We start from the raw sequence: 19,627 nt of genomic DNA, 5'->3' as shown, positions 1-19,627 counted from the left end.
TAGGCGGCCTGGAGGGAGGAGATGTCTCAGGCCAGGTGGGGTGGGCGGGGGTGTCACGGGGCTGGCGCTATAGGCGGCCTGGAGGGAGGGAATGTCTCAGGCCAGGCGGGGCGGGCGGGGGTGTCACGGGGCTGGCGTTATAGGCGGCCTGGGGGGAGGAGATGTCTCAGGCTAGGCGGGGTGGGCAGGGGTGTCACGGGGCTGGCGCTATAGGCGGCCTGCAGGGAGGGAATGTCTCAGGCCAGGTGGGGTGGGCGGGAGTGTCGCGGGGCTGGAGCTATAGGCGGCCTGCAGGGAGGGAATGTCTCAGGCCAGGTGGGGTGGGCGGGAGTGTCGCGGGGCTGGAGCTATAGGCGGCCTGGAGGGAGGGAATGTCTCAGGCCAGGTGGGGTGGGCGGGAGTGTCGCGGGGCTGGAGCTATAGGCGGCCTGGAGGGAGGGAATGTCTCAGGCCAGGCGGGAGTGTCACGGGGCTGGCGCTATAGGTAGCCTGCAGGGAGGGAACGTTTCAGGCCGGGCCGGGGTGTCACGGGGCTGTCGCTATAGGCGGCCTGAGGAGAGGGGGCCAAGTGGGGTCCCTGCTCGCGCAGACGAAAACGAGGTCTCGCGAGCTGCCAGCCCGTCGGGCGGTGGAGTCTACGGCCGGGGCGGCCCAATCGCAACCGGCGCGAAGATTGACAGCCGGCGAAGTCGCACGTGACTGTGTTGCTAGGTTACATGACCCGGTCGCTGCTGCGCCGCTTCCAATCAGGAGATGGCCCGCCTACATTTTGCGGCATTAGTTGTGGATTGGTGAAACTCTCAAATGACAAGTACTTCAGCCAATGGGACCAAGTCAGTAGTCAAAGCCCCGCCTCCAGGCCGTCCCGGGGCTGGCGGTTGAAGTATGTTCGAGGCGGGCGGGACCCCGCGGGCGGCGGTGACGCTGCAGCTGGGCAGTTACGCGGGGTTCGTGGGCGCGCACTGGTGGAACCTGCAGGTGTGGAGCCTCCTGGTCCTGTCTCGAGCCGCCCCTGCGGCCCGGCCCCGGCCCGGCCTGTCTCGGCCCCCCCCACGGCCCGGGCCCGGCCTCGGCCTGTCTCGGCCCCCCCCCCCCACGGCCCGGCCCCGGCCCCCGCCCCGGCCTGCCTCGGACCCCCCGAGCCGCCTCCCCCGCCTTGACCGAGACCTTCCCCGGCGCGGGCCCGGCCCGCCTTGCCGGCATCCCGCTCCCCCGCCGCGCCCGCCGGCCGAATCCCCGCCAAACGCGCTCCCCGGCCTCGCGTTGCCTGCCCGGGCCATCTGATCTCGACGCCTGCTCGCCTGGCCCCTCCGGCCGGCGGGAGGCCGCTGTGCGGGGCGTGCCGGGGACTGGCAACTCCCTGGGGCCGGGGGGCGGCCCCCTGCTCGCACCGACCGTCTCTCTCCGCCGCAGGATGCTGCGTGGTGCCGTGACTCGGAGGCGGCGGGGCGCGAGATCTGCCCCGATGTGCTGTACCGCGCTGGGCGGACCCTCGGCCGGCCGGAGACCTACGCGCCGCGCCTCATCCTGATGGACTTGAAAGGTGGGCGGGGGGCTGTTCGCTGGCGGCGTGCGTGCGGCCCTCCTGCCAAGGGTCCGGGGAGCTGCCGGGCGAGGACTTCGCCCAGTGGGGCGGGCATCCCACCAGCTCGTGCGTGGCTGACTCTGCCCCGGCCCTGGATGTGGCGCTAGAAGCAGCGCTTCACCCCCTGCCTGTGCAGGCTCGTGATGCCTAGTCGGGCAAACCTCTTGGGGGCGGGGTTCATCTGGGCTGGAGAATACGGTGGGCTTTCTTACTGTCTTTAGCCCCAAGTACTGCAAACCCTGTGACCTGTTCTCTTGTGCAGGAAGCCTCAACTCTCTGAAAGAAGAGGGATGTTTATATGGGGACATGAAAAGAGACACCTCGGTAGCTTGGTGAGTGTTACCATTTGTTCTTTCATCCTCTTAGCTGGAGAGGTTACTCTGCTGCAACAGTGTGGGGTGGGGTGCAGGAGAGGTTTGGGTTGTGGGCTCTGGCCCAGCGACGTTTACCTGGAGCTGCTCCGAGGTGGCAGCGACGCACAGCAGGGTCAGGGCAGGAGCCTGCCCTGGCCCTGTGCCTTTCGGGGAGGCAGCTGGCACCATGTCCCTGCCACCCCGGGGGGGGGAGGGTGCAGAGGGCTCTGCATGCCTCTGGGTACGGCCCCTGAAGCTCCCATTGGCCGCGGTTCCCCGTTCCTCACCAATGGGAGCTTCAGGGGAGGTACCCATAGGCAAGAGCAGCACATGGAGCCCTCTGCTCCCTGTCCCCCAGGGGCTACTGGGACATGGCGCTGGCTGCTTCCTGGAGCAGAGTGGGGGTGGAAAATCCATGGCCCAGATCCAAAGCCCTGACGGGCCGTAGTTTGCTCACCCCTGTACTAGACTGTAAGCTCTTCGGGGGGGACTGTCTTGCTACATGTCCAGTGCGATCTTGCTCTCTGAGGCTCCTTGTGCTCCTGTAGTACAAATAATGAGGGGATTTATTTTTCAGGCCGGGTAGTCTGTCGACTCATCAAGAAGACCCTCCTGCAAAGAATCTTTTTCTACAAGACCTCAGCAAACTGGAGGTGAGAAGCCAGTGAGAAGCTACTCAAGGTGTAGATACTGAATGGGTTTGATTTGTATCCTAGAACCAGAGATGCTAAATTAACAGAGTTTTGGTCTTGACAACAAGCTTTGTTAGATATAGTTGCTTTTCTTGTTTGTAGGTTTTGGTGTCTAGACCAGAGGTGGGCAAACTACGGCCTGCGTGGCCCAGCCCTCGGCTCCTCCCTGCTGTTCCCCCTCCCCCACAGCCTCAATGCACCGCGCCACACTCTGGGCAACCAGGCAGCCCAGTTGCAGAGCCGCGGCCTGACCCGCTGCTCTGGGCAGTGCGGCTGTAGCGCCGCCAGCCACTGGTGCTCCAGGCAGTGTGGTAAGGGGGCGGGGGGAGTGGATAGAGGGCAGGGGAGTTTGGGGGTGTGGTCAGGGGTGTCGATAGGGGATGGGGCAGGAGTCGGGGGGGCAGTCAGAATGAGAGGAGGGGTTGGATGGGGCGGCAGGGGGTAGTCAGGGGAAAGGGAGCAGGGGGTGGTGGATGCGGCAGGAGTCGGGGGAGGGGCCATCAGGGAGCAGGGGGGTTGGATGGGGCAGGAGTCCTGGGGGAGCTGTCAGAGGGCAAGAAGCGGGGGGGTCAGATAGGAGGTGGGGGGCCAGGCCACACCTGGCTGTTTGGGGAGACACAGCCTCCCCTAACCAGCCCTCTGTACAATTTTGGAAACCCAATGTGGCCCTCAGACCAAAAAGTTGGCCCGCCTCTGGTCTAGACCTTTCTATTTCCTCTACACCATGTACACACTTCCCCAGATCCTGTTGATCTTCCTGCTTGCTTTTTTGTAAAAGAACATGTGGTTGGAATTATTTCCCCCTTAAACCTTCCTAAGGCCTTTCTGAACATAATACCAGCAGAGCAGCTGACTTCTCCATGTCTCCAGTGACAATGCTCAAGGGCAGAGAGACTGAGAAGCTGCAGTAAAGGCAAGACTATCAGAGGGAGGCCAGTACACACAAATGTAGATTCTGGATTTATTATTGGTGATGGGTATAGGAGGGAAAGCTGTTCTTGCACAAACTGTGAGAAAAGTATAACTGTAAGTGGACCAAAGGCAGCCATTAGCATTGCACCAACAGTGTTTTTTTTTTTAAAGAGGGTTCAAGAGTTGTGAAAGGGTCTTCTCTCTAATGTTCAGCTGTCTGTGCAAATCAAAGGTCTTCTGTTTTGATGTGAAAGAAATGGATGAAATGTTGTCCAAATAACACATCTCTGTAGCTTGTGTTCTACAAATTCAGGCTGAAGATCTACCATTAGTGTCCTTGATTAAGATTGCACTCCTCCCCTAGTGCCTTGCAGCATGCATCACAGTACTGCTGTTTGTGTGAACCACTTTGGGGTCGTTCAGGATAAAATCATTAGAGAAATAAATAAGACTTTATGAATGTACAGTGTACCATAGAAGCACAGATGTAGAACAATGTTCCCAGCCCCTTCCCACTATATTGCCCTGTTATCCATTTACAAGTGAGGCAATGCCATAATAAAACCTGTCTCCGGAGCTTTTTGTTGCAGGGAGGCATATCCTCTGATGGAGACTTCAGTCCCAGAGCTCTTCCTCTCAGTAAAGGTATGTAAGTCTTCGGTGCCTATATGTCTGTTCAGGTGAAAGATCACAGGAATGGAGAATTGTAAAGCGAGTGAAATGGGGAAGGGACTTCATTGCAGTCAATCATGAGCTTAGAGAACATAAGTATGTCCATTCTAGGTCAGACCAAAGGTCCATCTAGCCCAGTATCTTGTCTTCCGACAGCAGCCAATGCCAGGTGCTTAAGAGGGAATGAACAGAACAGGTAATCATCAAGTGAGCCATCCCTTGTTACCCACTCCCTGCTTCTGGCAAAACTAAGGCTAACCACCATTGATGGACTTATCCTCCATGAATTTATCTAGGTTTTTTTTTAACCCAGTTATAGTCTTGGCCTTCACAACAGCCTCTAGCAAAGAGTTCCATGGTTGACAGTGCGTTGTGAGTAGTAGTACTTCCTTTTGTTTGATTTTAAACCTGTTGCCTATTAATTTCATTTGGTGACCCCCCTAGTTCTTGTGTTATGAGGAGTAAATAACACTTTTTACTTTCTCCACACCTGTCATGATTTTATAGACCTCTATCATATCCCCCATTAATAGTCTCTCTTTCAAGCTGAAAAGTCCCAGTCTTATTAATCTCTCCTCCTATTTTAAGTCCAAATTCATCATACTCCCTCCTGTGGCTGCTTTCCTCCATTGATTGGTTTTGTATGCTGGTATTCAGCTCTAAAGCACTCTATTTAGCACAAAGTATAATTTTACGCACAGGTAATAGTTTTATTATAATGTTATCCTGTTGCTATGAATCTGTGACAGAGGCAGGGGTTTGGGATAATGCCATGGTGTGAAGGGCACAGGAAATAAGTGTGGGACTAGGTTACCAAGAGAATTGTGTGTAAAGTACTAGGGCCTTGGTTTAAAATCAAAAACACTTTAGCAGAGAGCCTTGTGATCCCATTGTCTGGGTTATTAGAAGCTAAGTGTTGGAAGGTGAACCTTTATCTGTAAATGTTCTTTTTGCAGATGTATCTCAGCTCCCTAAACAGCTGCATGTTTCCCAGAAGGGTCACCAGTTGGAAGGCAGCGTGCAGGTTTGGTCTGATTACCTCCGAGTGCATCTGCATCCCAGAAGCATCTTCATGATACATCAGTACAACTATGACGGGTATGTTTATTTTACTTCAAATGCAAACTGAGGCAAAGTGGTAGCTTCACAAAGGGGCATGGCTGCTGACTGCAATTTAGGGATCAGCCTAACTGGATACTTGCTAAAAGACACAAAAAGGGGGAGTGGAGTTAAATGCTCACCTTGTCCTTCTTTTAGGGAGTCCAGTCAACTTGAAGCCTTTGGACAAGGTGAAAGCCTCCTGCACAACTCCACTTACCTAGAGGAGCTGGAAGATAGATTGCACTTCTACGTGGAAGAGTGTGATTATCTGCAGGTACATGGGCTACATTTACCTGACCTGTTTAGGGAACTCTGCCAATTGAACTTTTGGTAGAAATTCAAACACTATTTGTCCCTTTTGGTGTAGGGTTTTCAGATTCTGTGCGACTTGAACAATGGATTTTCTGGAGTTGGAGCTAAGGTGACAGAACTGCTCCATGATGAGTATTCAGGGAGAGGAATCCTGACATGGGGACTGACTCCAGTCATTCATAATGTTGGGGTAAGTATGCAGTGGAAAAAGAGTGTGCCTGATCTCCTGAAATTAGTGCACACGTTCTGACTCAGGCTGCTTCCTATAAAACAGATATTGAGAAGGAAGAAGATAGAGCAAAAGAGTGTCTTAGTGCAGTGGGTACTGCAACAGTAGCTGCCCTTCTTTGTGCCTCACATAGCACTTTTACTTCCAAAGGAGCCTAAGGCCAGGGCAGATTAATTTGGGGGAATCATGTTTAATTGCCAAGCAGAGCTGTGTGGATTTTTTGGCATCTTTTGTCCGCAGGTGTCCTGGAAGGATTTTTACAGGCTGATGAACACAGTCCTGGGAATTGTCCATCTCTCCACTCACAGCTCACTCTTTTGCCCACTGTCACTCAATGGAAGTCTGGGACTCAAACCAGAAGCCCCTGTTACACTCCCATATGTACATTATGATGTGAGTATACACGGTCACTGACTGGGCACACAGACTGGAAGCTTTTGGGAACGTTTTCTGTCTGGAAAGGCCTGACCACACTAGTGTATATAGTCAGAACTTTGTGCCAGAAGGGCTAAATCCTTCCATGCTAAAAAATAAAGCTCATGTTCTATATAGGGGGAAGTTCTAAATAATAGTTTGTCTCTCCAGACCTGCCTAATCCTATCCCTAATTTTGAAGTTGATTATGTAACTCCATCTCTGTATATTTCCTCAATTTTAAACCTACAACCCCTTAGTTCTGGTCTGTCCAGTGGCCTTGGTGATCTATTTAATAACCCTTTGATTACTCACAGGCCTGAAGTATTTACCAGCTGTTTTCTGCTCACACATGAGCCTACATTCCAATTACCTTTGATGCCATTTACTGCACTCTCCATTTTAACTCTGGGTTATGGCCCTTTACATTAGTTGTAATAATTGCAGGTTCCTGAATTGTCTCACACACTTACCTTGTGTTGTAGGTAGAGCCCGCCTGGATACAAAATTTGTATACACAGCTGATCAAGTATGGTCTGTGGATATAAAGCAGATATCCACAGATTTGCAGGGCTCTAGTTACAGGACTAAGATGGATTCATTCACATGATTGAATTCAGTTTGCAGTCTCAACTCTTGTTTAACTGGTTCAGTCCAAGGCTGGAGGTAATGCATATGGGTGACTGTACAGGAAATCTAAATTGGTGCAGCATTGTAATTGCAGGCAGACACTGGCTCATTCCCTTCTGATTTAATCAGCTTTTTACAATGCTAGTTGAAGTGCAGAAAGCTCAAAACTTTGTAGATTTCAGGACTGGGTCTCAGTGACCTGAGCCCCTCAACTGGGAATGCACAGCAGAACATATGGGATGACCATAACACTATTCTGTCATTTGAAAAATTACTAATGAGATAATCAGCAATAGCAGTTTTTTTTATTAAGATTTCTACTGCATGAATGTCAAGTCACTCGGGCTTTAAACTGTAACAGTTTGTATCCTTAGGGCTGTTCTGCTCTGCCTTGGTCATTCCAAAGAGAAACTGCTTTTAGTTGGTTTAGTTAAGGAATGGAAGTGTCTGAAATTCAATCTTAAATGACCTTTTCCTCCTCTAACTTTGCTGTGGTTCAATTGTTCTTCTGTAGGCCTCTCTAAACTATCACAGCAGTGCAATCTTGGCAACAGCATTGGATACCCTCAGTGCTCCATACAGGCTCCATTCTTCCCAGTTCTCCATGGTACAGCTTGCAGATGCATTTAACAGCTCTGGGAGAAAGGTAGCGTTCTTCTAAAGGAAATCATTAGTGGCCACAGTGAAGCTGGAGGGGCTGAATAGTGTAAGGTAGAAGTAATATGCTGAATGTGTTACTGTAGCTATTCTGTTTCATGCATGTCTTCTGTTGAGCATTGTTCCCACAATTCTCACTGGCAGAATCTTTCCTCTTGCCTATAAATTGAGCCTCTGTGTATGTAGATGTTATATAACATGCTGCATTGTCTGCTGGTAGTTTTGGATACAGATCTCTTGCAGGAGTCCCCCTGATCTCCAGAAAAAGCTGAGATCAGATTATTACAGACATTTCTATTGGCCTGTTCTCTCTCAGGTTGTGGCTGCAGGGGCTGCTGTACCCTTTCCTATGGCATATGGTCAGTCTCTCCCAGATGCTTTGTGCAGCTACCAGCTTGCAGTGCCATGGACACCATTGTCTTCGTGTGGGGAGCGAAAGGACAGCTGCTGTTTTGCTCAGTCTGTTGTGCTGAGAGGAATTGGCAAAGAAAATCTTATCAGGTAAGAAACAGCTAGATCAAATACCTGTCTTTCAGAGCTGGCCCCTATCCATGGTGATCTCTGACAATAGGGGCTTCTTAAGGGAGGGACTCTGGCCTTTAAATTCTTACTGGTCCAAAAGAGCTGAAGCAAGTAACCTTTAGGATATGTGGAAGGCCTGCTTTGCTTGTCAGGTTATCACTTGAGAGGCTGGCATCAATAAGGAAGAATCTCTTGTTACTAAGAATTACAGGACCCTTGCATTGTTCTAGTACGTGTGGCTGGTTTTAGATCAGGGTAGAACCATTCCTGGCCCCCTGTGGCTCAGCCACACAGTTACCAGCATCTTAGTTCAGGCACTCCTACAATATGCATTTACTTGTTTTTCTTTGCAGTAATCTTCCTCCAGGGTCACAACCCAAGTCTGCCCTACATGTTTGTGAAACTGGGGAGGAGGTTCTAGGAAGCTACTTACGTGCTCGGTGCCCAGGGACATTCAGGTCGGTGATATGCTTGGGGGATGGGGTCCCTGATTGCTAATTATGAAATTTCTATAGTGAATTTTGGATAATTCTCCTTTTTCCTTGGCAGCACCTCATATTTGCTTCAGGGCCCATGTAAAGTGTTACCCCCATACCCCCAATTTTTCTCTGCTCTTCTAAACAAGCAAGGTTTCCTCCTGGACAAGCTTCCTAGGTGCTCAACAGGTAAGATGCTCTCTCATACCCCTGTATGTGAGGAAGGGGTTAACTTTTTTTAAAAAAAATAAGCTTGGGAACTTAGGGTGCCAGCTTTTGAATACCTCCCTCTAAAGCTAGCCATTTTCCAGCTGTTGGAGTAGGGCCAGTGCATGCCAATGGCACTGTCCTACAAGCGCTCTCAAGACCCCTTTCCCTGGTAGAACACTTATTTTAAAAGTAGAATGGGAAGGAAACATGGTGACATACTCTGAATGTGAGATGTTTCAGGGGAGATGTTTTTTCCACAGCAGTCGAAAGCATCCCTGTCCTAACAGCACTGCAGTCATCACCTGCTCTGTACAGTGCTCTCAACAGTTTATATAAGGAGCTGCATCGAGTGGATGTACAGCGCTGGGCTAGCTTCTTCTCTGCAGGCGTTGAACTTTATGATTTTCAGGAGGCCCTACATGAGCTAAGAACGCTGTCCCAATGCTATAAAACAAGCTCGGAGTTTGATGAATCTGAAGAGGAAGCAGACTCAGATTAACTCTGCCGCTTATCACTTTAGGAAGAAGATAAACTTTAAAAAAAAAAAATCAGTGTTGAACTAGGGCCCTGGCTTTTTAAAGAATAAAATGTTACTGCAAATTAAGTGACAGTTGTGCTGCATCTGTTACATAGAGAGGGTGGCTTTAGACCTCTGTAATTCAAGTACGAGACTTACCAGTTTACATCAGCATTGTCCATTATTTATCACAACAGAATTATGCTTTAGAATGAGACTGAACAATAAACATGGATCATTTCAGCTTATAGCCTTTCCAGATATAAAAAGGGGACAGTAATGAAATTTACAAAATTTGAGTGTGGGAAAGCATTTACTTCATCTAACAGGACACATCTTATGATACAGTAATTACAAGTTTTTTATTGCTGTATCTGCAATAAATCATGAGGATGTTCAATTTAAATCTTTGTTACACAGAGAGGCAAGGCCTTGCCCCAGTGGAATCTTTTTAAGTTTTAGTCATGCAGGTCACATTTGCGGAATGAAAAGCTGCCAGGGTAACATTATCCTATTGTTTATCAAACATTAGACCTGTGCTCCTGTAGAATGAATTTAGTTGGTTATACATGTAGCAAGATTATCCAAAAAATTAAGGTGCCATTTTAAGTTACAGTCCTGTGCAAATATTCCTGCCTCCACCAGAGCATCCTTCTAGCAGCAAACGGGCTAGTACCTACATTTGTGATGTACTAGTTAGTCCACCACCACAAAGGTGTTTAGTCATCCTGTTCTTCTTCAGAGAGGAGCAGATCCTTATCTGACAGCTGGTCAGTATTGCTGGTGCTTGTTGCGTCTTCCTCATCCTCAGAACTTCCATCATAGGATGTATGGAAGAGCCTCATCAATTCCCTGAAGCGGTGGGACACCTGATTATGGAGAGAGACTTGAGATTAAATGGCTCATGCACAGTGGGGCAGCTTGTAGGTCCCACCCATACATAGCACTAAGATTGGAAATTACTGTGAAAGCAGAAGTATTTAACACACTCCAGTCCCATCACAGGAGAAAGAAAAGTGGTACCCAGGAACCATTTTAAAAATACTGGACACAAAAGCAGTTAAGTTACAGAGTTGAGCTAATTATCTAGTGCAGGGGTCAGCAACCTTTTAGAAGTGGTATGCCAAGTCTTCATTTATTCACTTTAATTTAAGGTTTCGCATGCCAATAATACATTTTAACGTTTTTTAGAAGGTCTCTCTCTATAAATCTATATATTATATAACTAAACTGTTGTCATATGTAAACAAGGTTTTCAAAATGTTTAACAAGCTTCATTTAAAATTAAATTAAAATGCTGATCTTACGCTACCGGCCTGGGGTTCCATTCACCTAGGCCAGCACCGGGCTGAGCGGGGCCTGTGGCCGGCACCCCAGCAGCCAGAACCCCAGACCAGCAGTGGGCTGAGCAGGGCCGGTGGCCGGGACCCCAGACAAGCAGTGGGCTGAGCAGCTCAGCCTACTGCCAGTCTGGGGTTCCGTCCGCGGGCTCCTACCAGTCAGGGTCCCGGCCCTGTCCACATAAAGTAGGTACCTACCTTCTCCCTGGTTCTAGCCATTCTCTTCCTATCTCTGCACTGAGAACAGGCCTGGGAGTGAAGGGTCTGGCTAAGAGCTAGAATGAAGGAGGGGGCTCAGGGTTGGGGCAGGAAGTTTGGGTGTGGAGCGCTTACCTAGGCAGCTCCCATTTGGTGCGAGGGGTGCAGGTGGGAATGTGTGTGGGGTGTGGGTGTGCAGGAGCTCCCGTTTGGTGCGAGGGGTGGGGGTGAGGATGTGGGGGGTGTAAGAGTCAGGGCAGGGGGCTGGGTATGTGGGGGGTTGTGCCAGAGTCAGGGCTGGGGTTGTGGGGGGGTTCAGGGGTCAGGGCAGAGGGCTGGGGTCATGCGGGTGCTCCCAGCCCCCTGCATGGCAGGAGGCTGGAGGGGATATGCCAATTCCACCCCCTTTCTCCAAGGTCCCTGGAGCAGAGAGCATGCTTCAGCTCCACTTTCCCCTCTCCCCTCTGTAGCAAGGGCCATCAGCTAATCGGCCACAGGGAGGGAGAGGAGAAGGGGCAGGAACCCAGCACACTGGGGGAAGCTTGCCTGTCCTGCAAGGAGAGAGCGGTGGGCAGAGAAGAGCAGGCCGGGCAGGGCAGGATTTTTAATGGCACGCTGCTGTCTGCCGGGTTAGGCGGACAGCAGTGTGCCATTAAAAATTGGCATGCATGCCATAGGTTGCCGACCCCTGATCTAGTGTTAATAGCAAACAGTGTGAAACATCACAGAGCTTCCTCAAGGCAAAGCCTTTACAAAATCAACCTACAGAGGATTTAGGCACATTAGACATTCAAGAGTTTAGGCTAGTACATGATGGTGGGAAACACCACTGGGGTCACGATATCTCTGAACAGCTCACAACTCTGCTAATGCACCATCCTAAATTCCAAAACCTTGTGCAATCACAGTCCCAGCACTCTTCTGCACAGACTGATAAGCTATGCAGGTGGACTTTTTTTTTCCATTTTGTGGCACAAGGTATGCTTGGTACCCAGGCTAATGCAGTAACCATCTCTCAGTCCCTTAAGCCAGTGGTTTTCAAACTTTTTTTCTGGCTCCCCAGCTGAATAAAATTGTTGATGTCCGCAACCCAACAGAGCTGGGTTGAGGGGTTTGCAGTATGGGAGGGGGTCGGGGCTCTGGGGTGGGACCAGGGATGAGGGGTCTGGGGCAAGGGCTTACCTCCAGCAGCTCCCAGTCAGTGGTGCAGCTGGAGTGCAGAGGCAGGTTTCACACCTGTCCTGGAACTGTGGACCGCGCTGCACCCCAGAAGCGGCCACCAACAGATCCCGCTCCTAGGTGGAGGCACGCAAATACCTCTCGCCCGCAGGCACTGCCTCCCACCCCCCAGCTTCCCAGCCAATAGGAGTGCAGAGCCAATGCTGGGGGCAAGGCCAGTGCACAGAGCCTCGTGGCCACCCTGCCTAGGAATCGGACCTGCTGCTGCCCACTTCTGGGGCACCGCACAGTGTTGGAACAGGTAGGGACAAGCATGTCTTAGCCAGACAGTACCGCTGACAGGACTTTTAACAGCCTGGTCAGCGCTGCTGGCCTGGGTCGCAACCCACAGTTTGAAAGCCACTACCCTAAGCAGTGGTGCTCAAAATTTTGTATTAGTGACCCCTTTCACACATCAAGCCTCTGAGTGTGACTATTTTATATTTAATACTATTATAAATACTGGAGGCAAAGTGGGTTTTGGGGGTGGAGCGGACAGCTCAAACCCCTTCCCCACATAACCTCGTGACACCCCCCCACCCCCCAGTTTGCAAACCCCTTCTTAACAGCTTTCAAAATGATCTGCACCCCTCTCACATACAAGCACTTACCTCACTAGCAGTTTTATTGCCCAGTTCCTGTGAGATAGCACTGAAGGTTTCCAAGTGGGCTCCTCGCTCCTGGCAGGTGGTAAGAATGACACGATCGGCCTCCCTGTAAGCAATACATCACAGTTATGGACACAGCTTGGAGCAGGAGACTGACCCTACAGCCACCTCAAGTATGAAAAAAACCCACCAGTGCACTTCGGCCTGAGTCAGGGTGGGATGCACAAAGGGACTTAGGTTGTTACAATGCTGAGCATCACGGTGTCTAACTTTTAGGAGCCTAGAAAAAAAAGTCACAGGAACAACTCTGCAATCCCCAAAGCCCAAGTTAGCCACCTATGGTGGGCCTTAGACTGCACCTCACAAAGCCAGCACGATAGGCCAAGAGTCACCTAATCTAGCCACTGGGAAATACGAACCAGACCTCTTTCAGAGATAGGTACCCAAGTCTGGGCTGCACAGAAGGCATCTAGCTCTGCTAGTGAGTCATACAATGGAGAAAGATTGGTGCTTGGCTGCTTAAATTGCGTACATGATTTGAAACAAAAGAGCCAGTGTGTGGGGGGGAGGATGCGGGAGGAGAGGGGCAAGACTACCCTTGCAATCTTTAGCCTAGTGCATAAGGTACTCATCCAAAATGTAGGAGACACCCCCTCTCCCCCTCCTGAGGGAGAAGGGATTTGAGCAAGGATCTCTACCTCCCACAAGTGTGCTAGCCTCGGCCATGGAGTCACTCTTACATTCTCTAGCTTAGTTTAAGTATTCCATTGTTTAATTAGCATGGAACTTCAATAGGAGAGACCGAGGGAGTGCCACATCAGCATAGTCCATACCCTAGTTGTTAGGGTACTAAACTGAGAGGTGGCAGATCCCTGTTCATATTCCTTCTCTCCCTTAGGAGGGCAGGAGCCTTGAAATAAGGATCAATAACATTGTGGTCGAGTATCCTAGCCCCTAGGCTAAAGATTACAAGGGAGATCCTCCCCGCAGGGCTATACTGCATGAACTCACCAGAAAGGGTGGATCTGGTAGGCATGCTCAGAGGTGACCTACCAGATTGGGTCCCCTGCCTACAACTTGGGCAGCCACACACTTATCTTTCCTTGTTTATGAATCTCGGTGAGGCTTAGGTGGGACACAGGTGTGTCCAGATGCCTATCATAGGGCAGTAGTGTATATGCATATGCAGGAGACAGATGCCTAGCTGTCTAGAGTGAGGCTGTAGCACACATGGCCCAAGAAAAAAAAAGTTGGGCACTGAGTAAATTTAGGTGCAAGAGTTAGGCAACAGCCAAGCAGGAGTTTCGTGAATATAAGGTGTGCCTAAAACTAGGACTTCGGCATCTTCATGGCTCTCACCCTAAGTCTCTCTCTCTCTCTCTAGTGGCCAGCTTCACACAATGTGCTTAGCCTTTCTAGGGCAGGGGCATAGGCAGCGGGTCGCATAGGCAGGGGGAGGCGCTGCCTCCCCAAACAGCCAGGCATGACCCCACCGCCTGCTGTGATGCTCCCTGCATGCAGCTGTGGCTCCAGTAGTCCCCCAGGCTCTGAGTCCATCCCCCCAATAAGCCGGGGCTGGGGGCTAGCCTCCCTCAGCCAGAGGTTCACACGCTGCCCATGTGCAGGGGGGCTCCTAGAGAAAACCCACTTCTTTCCCAGCCCAAAGTATTGGACTTATTATTAGAACCTGCCTGAAACAAGGCAGTATGTTTAACAGCTGGGATGAAAAGTGTTATGCTGCTGCTCTGGGCTGCTCTAGTAAGAAACTAGACGGGAGAGCAAGAGGAAGATAGATGAGAAGACACAAGGAAAGACATCAGGAACAGGGGAGACAGCAAGATGGAAAAAAGGGAAACTATAGCAGCTGAGAGATAAGCCACTGCAGACACAGTAAAACAGGAACATAAAATATGATGCACGAGCACATACCTGGTCCAGAGAACAACTTTCTCCCCAGTAGAGCTGACTTTGCTATTCTTTGCACACACGGTGGCTTCCATGATTTTCTGCTGCTGCTCATCCTCCCTTTGTCCCATGTCGGAAGGAACTGCTCTACATTCCAGCTCTTCAAACTGTTGCTGCACCTTGAAGCAGCAGTTACTTTCATCTGACTTTAATCTGATCTGTGATTCCCGGCCAAAAGGAGAGACTCCACTGCAGCCAGTACCATCTGCTTCTGATAGTACATGGTCAATGGGGACCTGCAAGTGGACATGCTTTGGTGTCTTCAGCTTGAGTTTTCTAACTGCTCCCAACCAATTCCTCCTCACTTCAGTTTTTCCTTCCAGAGGGAAAGATAATCTCTCCATTTCTCTTCCTCCTGATTTTGAAGGAGCGTGTCCAGGTTTAACTGATGACTTGAACTGAAGGGCTATCTTCTGTTGTGAGCTCCTTCCAGGAAAGCGATCAGCTCCTGTGCAGCTTGTCCTTGTAGCTGAATCAGACCCTAAAACATGCTTGGCAAGGTCAAGGGAACCCTCTCCAGTCCCTCCATATCTCTGGTTTAATCTTGTCTCACTATCACTTCCTAGACCATAAGGGTTGCTTTCGTTCTGTTGAGGCAGCTTTATATTAAATCCAGAGTCAGTAATTCCAGTTTGACTTTCTTTTGCAGTGTCCACGACAGCAGTGACCCCAGCTTTTGCAGAGCACAGAGGGCTTCCCGTAGAGCTCAGTTCTAGGACCCTGCTATTAGGCAATGCTCCTTCAGAAGAGACACCTCTGCAGCAGATCAACTGTCCTTCTAGTTGAGATCCTGCCCAAGAAACCCCACAAGATTAGAAGGAGGAACTTCTGAAGGATGGAGATTTTTAGATTGGAGCACAAAGAGAAAGCAGAGAACATGGTTTTAACCTCTACTGTGTTTTGCACAGATCACTCCCCAGTGCAGTTTCCCTAATTATGTTACTGTGTAAGAGTGCTGGGTGCAGAGGTAAATCACAGCTAGCGAGACTCTGAACATCCTGTGCCTGTAAGAAGGTGTTGCACATGCTAGTATCCCAATGTGCACTAGGTGCTGCCTGCCCCTTAATACTTAAACATGGAAAACAAGATGGCATCTCCATATGTGCTAGGTACCATGGTACACAAACGTAGAATCTTCTCCAGCAAGTTGTAATCCAACTGCATTTATGGACAGGAGGGGTATGCCCCCTTAGTGTATTTACACTGCCAGTCATCCTGTGTATTTTGATCGCACAGGCAGGGACCAGGGGAGAGAAAAGAGAGAATAACTAAGTACTCTGGATAGATGGAACTGCATGGAAAAGTGTGCTGGCAAGGAGAGCTTACATAAATTAGTAATTTTGTGGAGCTGGCAGGAAGGCTCTCCAGTCCCATGGAGGGGAGAGTTCCACAAACAATCCATCAGAATAGTTTAGATTTGATGGGTGTTTTTTGTCCAGGTGGGCTAAGATGACTGACATGGGGGCAGGTATACTTTGTAGATTGGGTATTTAGGCCACCTAGAGCCAAAGTGAGGCACATGGAAGGAGCTGAATTAACAACTATTTCTAATCATCCTCATTTTAACCTCAATGAATCTGTATTTAGACGACACTCAAGACCCATCCCAATTTGTCTGCAAAATTTACACAGTGACAGCTGCCCATGCATATGACCTTCACAGACCTGAAGCCAGGGAGTCTGCTTTCCTAGACATGGTTTTTGTTCTGCTCTGGCCATTCTCCACTTCATCCCTGTACTCCAGAGACTCCTCTGCAGGCTCCTTACATGTCCCAAGCTCCTTCCCTTCAGGCTGAGGGCTTAACTCTCGTTGAGTCAGGCTGTTAGTGAGCTCTTGAGAATCTTTATTTTTATAGGGTTTGCTATCACACACCTGCAGATCAGAAGAACTTCACAGATTACAAACAGACTCTCAGTGTATCTGACCAACCTGTAGCACCACAGCTCGTGTAGAATCATAGAAACAATGGAGCTGAAAGGGCCCTCAAGAAGTCCAGCCCCCTGAGCTGAGGTAGGACAAAGTAAACTTAGACCATCCCTGACACATAGTCTTAAAAACCTACATGATGGGGTTCCACAGCCTCCCTTGGAAGCCTATTTCAGATCTTAACTCCCCTTATCAATAAAAGTTTTTCCTAACATCTAACCTAAATCTCCCTTGTTGCAGATTAAGCCAATTGCTTCTTGTCCTACCTTTAATGGACAGGAAGAACAACTGATTACCGTCCTCTTTACAATAGCCCTTAACATATTTGAAGACTGTTCTCAGGTCTCCAGTCTTCTTTTCTTAACACTAAACATGACCTGTTTTTTTTAACCTTTCCTCACAGGTCAAATTTTCTAAATTTTTTTTATCTTTTTTTGCTCTCATCTGGACTCTCTCCAATTTGTCCACATGCTAAGTGTGGTCCCAGAACTGGTCCCAGTATTGGCCTCCCCAATACTGAGTAGAATGGAACAATTACCTCCCATGTCTTGCATATGACACTCCTGTTAATATACCCCAGAATGATATTAGCAACTGCATCACATTGTTGATTCACAGTCACTTTGTGAGCCACTATAACCCTCAGATCCTTTTCAGCAGTACTACTGCCTCCCAGTTATTCCCCATTTTGTATCTGTGTTTGACTTTTGCTTCCTAAGAGTAGTACTTTGCACTAGTCTTTTTTTAATTTCATCTTGATTTCAGAATAGTTCTCCAATCTGTCAAGATCCTGTTGAAATCTAGTGTTCTCCTCCCAAGTACTTGCAACCTCTCCCAGCTTCATGTCATCTGCAAATTTGATAAGCATACTCTCCACTCCATTATCCAAGTCATTAATGAAAATATTAAATAGTACCAGACCGAGGACTGACCTCTGAGAGACCCTGATAGATACACTCTCCCAGTTTGACAGCAAGCCACTGACAACTACTCCTTGAGTACAGTGTTTCAACCAGTTGTGCACCTATTCTTAGAATAAATTCATTTAGACTGCATTTTCCTAGAACCCTCACTATCCCCCCGTCCAAACTCAGCCTTCAACTTGGTGGTTTATGTACTTTGTCTTTAGGAAACCAAACTTCTATATCCATGAGCAGATAAAGGTTCAGCTTACATAGTGTCTAAGCAAGCTTCCTCCACACAGAGTCTTACCTCTGTTCTGGAAGAGCACAAAAATCTCAATTATTTAACATGGCAAAGAAGGATAGTAAAAGGGAATGGAAGGTGTATGGGAAGAGAAAGGTTAGCACAGTTAGAGCTCATAAGAGGGAGGTGCTTATTTTGGTGGTTCCCCTTTGGATTTTTGTTTTAATTAGGACTGTCAAGTGATTAAAAAAATTAATTGCGATTAATCGCGCTGTTAAACAATAGAATACCATTTATTTCAATATTTTTGGATGTTTTCTACATTTTCAACTATATTGATTTTAATTACAACACAGAATACAAAGTGTGTATTCTCATTTTGTATTTATTTTTATTACAAATATTTGCACTGTAAAAAAAACAAGTGTTTTTCAATTCACCTAATACAAGTACTGTAGTGCAATCTCTATCATGAAAGTTGAACTTACAAATGTAGTATTATGTACATAAAAACCCTACATTCAAAAATAAAATAATGTAAAACTTTATAGCCTACAAGTCCATGCAGTCCTACTTCTTGTTCAGCCAATTTCTCAAACAAGTTTGTTTACATTTATGGGAGATAATGCTGCCTGCTTCTTAATTACAATGTCACCTGAAAGTGAGAACAGGCATTCACATTGCACTGTTGCAGCTTGCGTCACAAGGTATTTACATGCCAGATGCGCTAAAAATTCGTATGTCCCTTGATGCTTCAACCACCATTCCAGAGGACATGCGTCCATGCTGATGACAGCTATGCTCCATAATCCAAAGCAGTGCGGACTGATGCATGTTCATTTTCATCATCAGGAGTCAGATGCCACCAGCCGAAGGTTGATTTTCTTTTTTGGTGGTTTGGGTTCTGTAGTTTCTGCATCAGAGTGTTGCTCTTTTAAGAATTCTGAAAGCATGCTCCACACCTCATCCCTCTCAGATTTTGGAAGGCAATTCAGGTTCTTAAATCTTGGATTGAGTGCTGTAGCTATCTTTAGAAATTTCACATTGGTATCTTCTTTTCATTTTGTCAAATTTGCAGTGAAAGTGTTCTTAAAACGAACATGTGCTGGGTCATCATCCAAGACTGCTATAACATGAAATATATGGCAGAATGCGGGTAAAACAGAGCAGGAGACATACAATTCTCCCCCAAGGAGTTCAGTCACAAATTTAATTAACGCTTTTTTTTTTTTTTTTTTTTTTTTTAACAAGCATCATCAGCATGGAAGAATGTCCTCTGGAACGATGGCTGAAGCATGAAGAGGCATATGAATATTTAGCGCATCCGGCATGTAAAGATTTTGCAACGTCAGCTACAACAGTGCCATGCGAACGCCTGTTCTCACTTTCAGGTGACATTGTAATTAAGAAGTGGGCAGCATTATCTCCCGTAAATGTAAACAAACTTGTTTCTCTTAGCGATAGGCTGAACAAGAAGTAGGACTGAGTGGACATGTACACTCTAAAGTTTTACATTTTTTTTTGGTTTTGAGTGCAGTTATGCAACAAAAAAACCTACATTTGTAAGTTGCACGTTCGTGATAAAGAGATTGCACTACAGTACTTTATGAGGTGAATTGAAAAATACTATTTCTCCTGTTCATTTTTACAGTGAAAATATTTGTAATAAAAATATAAAGTGAGCACTGTACATTTTATATTCTGTGTTGTAACTGAATTAGATATACTTGAAAATGTAGAAAAACATGCAAAAATATTTAATAAATTTCAATTGGTATTCTATTGTTTAACAGTGTGATTAATCATGATTAATGTTTTTAATTGCGATTAATTTTTTTGTTAATCACATGAGTTAACTTTAATTAATCAACAGCCCTAGTTTTAATACATTACAGTCTGGAGACAGGAAGAACAAGCCTGGGTGGATTATCAGAACAGACACCA

The 19,627-nt window shown here is 48.1% G+C and overlaps 2 protein-coding genes and 1 long non-coding RNA gene across 13 annotated transcripts in view; 1 reads left to right on the top strand and 2 right to left on the bottom strand.

Moving 5' to 3' along the window:
- Positions 1-608: 608 nt before the first annotated feature.
- On the top strand, positions 609-19,446 carry MSTO1 (misato mitochondrial distribution and morphology regulator 1). 6 transcript variants are annotated; one of them, XM_077841471.1, is made up of 14 exons: positions 609-978; positions 1,414-1,543; positions 1,848-1,917; positions 2,516-2,591; positions 4,133-4,187; positions 5,171-5,312; positions 5,472-5,589; positions 5,683-5,817; positions 6,097-6,249; positions 7,414-7,545; positions 7,873-8,057; positions 8,432-8,536; positions 8,628-8,743; positions 18,935-19,446. In XM_077841471.1, the coding sequence occupies exons 1-14, from the start codon at positions 886-888 to the stop codon at positions 18,973-18,975; spliced, it is 1,551 nt and encodes a 516-aa protein (XP_077697597.1). In that variant the 5' UTR covers positions 609-885; the 3' UTR covers positions 18,976-19,446. The 6 variants fall into 6 exon arrangements, with proteins under 6 accessions (XP_077697597.1, XP_077697595.1, XP_077697594.1 ...); XM_077841469.1 differs by lacking the exon at positions 18,935-19,446 and adding an exon at positions 9,028-9,368 and having other exon boundaries at positions 616-978; XM_077841468.1 differs by lacking the exon at positions 18,935-19,446 and adding an exon at positions 9,025-9,368 and having other exon boundaries at positions 630-978.
- LOC144279808 (uncharacterized) lies at positions 3,976-7,416 on the bottom strand. The gene is made up of 2 exons (XR_013348697.1): positions 6,743-7,416; positions 3,976-4,386 (listed from the first exon to the last, which is right to left on the bottom strand). It is a non-coding gene; the product is annotated as an uncharacterized LOC144279808 (long non-coding RNA).
- LOC144279802 (GON-4-like protein) overlaps positions 9,576-19,627 on the bottom strand; it is a 74,748-nt gene continuing 64,696 nt past the window's right edge. For 4 of the 6 annotated variants that reach the window (XM_077841460.1, XM_077841463.1, XM_077841462.1 and 1 more), the window contains 4 exons: positions 16,276-16,483; positions 14,575-15,400; positions 12,649-12,751; positions 9,576-10,150 (listed from right to left, as the gene is read on the bottom strand). In XM_077841460.1, coding sequence (XP_077697586.1) covers positions 10,001-10,150; positions 12,649-12,751; positions 14,575-15,400; positions 16,276-16,483 — 1,287 coding nt within the window. In that variant the 3' untranslated portion in view covers positions 9,576-10,000. Of the gene's footprint in view, positions 10,151-12,648; positions 12,752-14,574; positions 15,401-16,275; positions 16,484-19,627 lie in introns of those variants that run through there. The other 2 variants (XM_077841464.1, XM_077841465.1) reach the window with 1 other exon arrangement.

Source organism: Eretmochelys imbricata, chromosome 24, assembly GCF_965152235.1.
Source record: "Eretmochelys imbricata isolate rEreImb1 chromosome 24, rEreImb1.hap1, whole genome shotgun sequence".
Classification (NCBI taxonomy): domain Eukaryota; kingdom Metazoa; phylum Chordata; order Testudines; family Cheloniidae; genus Eretmochelys; species Eretmochelys imbricata.
The sequence above is the reverse complement of the archived record's forward strand: the minus strand, read 5'-3'. Positions and strand labels throughout refer to the sequence as shown.

What these genes read in the sequence shown, in the direction of transcription:
- MSTO1 (XM_077841468.1), top strand. Translation starts at nt 886, where the DNA reads ATGTTCGAGGCGGGCGGGACCCCGCGGGCGGCGGTGACGCTGCAGCTG. An exon ending in CATCCTGATGGACTTGAAAG is followed by an intron (nt 1,544 to 1,847) that starts GTGGGCGGGGGG and finishes TCTCTTGTGCAG; the next exon opens with GAAGCCTCAACTCTCTGAAA. An exon ending in CGGTGCCCAGGGACATTCAG is followed by an intron (nt 8,537 to 8,627) that starts GTCGGTGATATG and finishes TTTCCTTGGCAG; the next exon opens with CACCTCATATTTGCTTCAGG.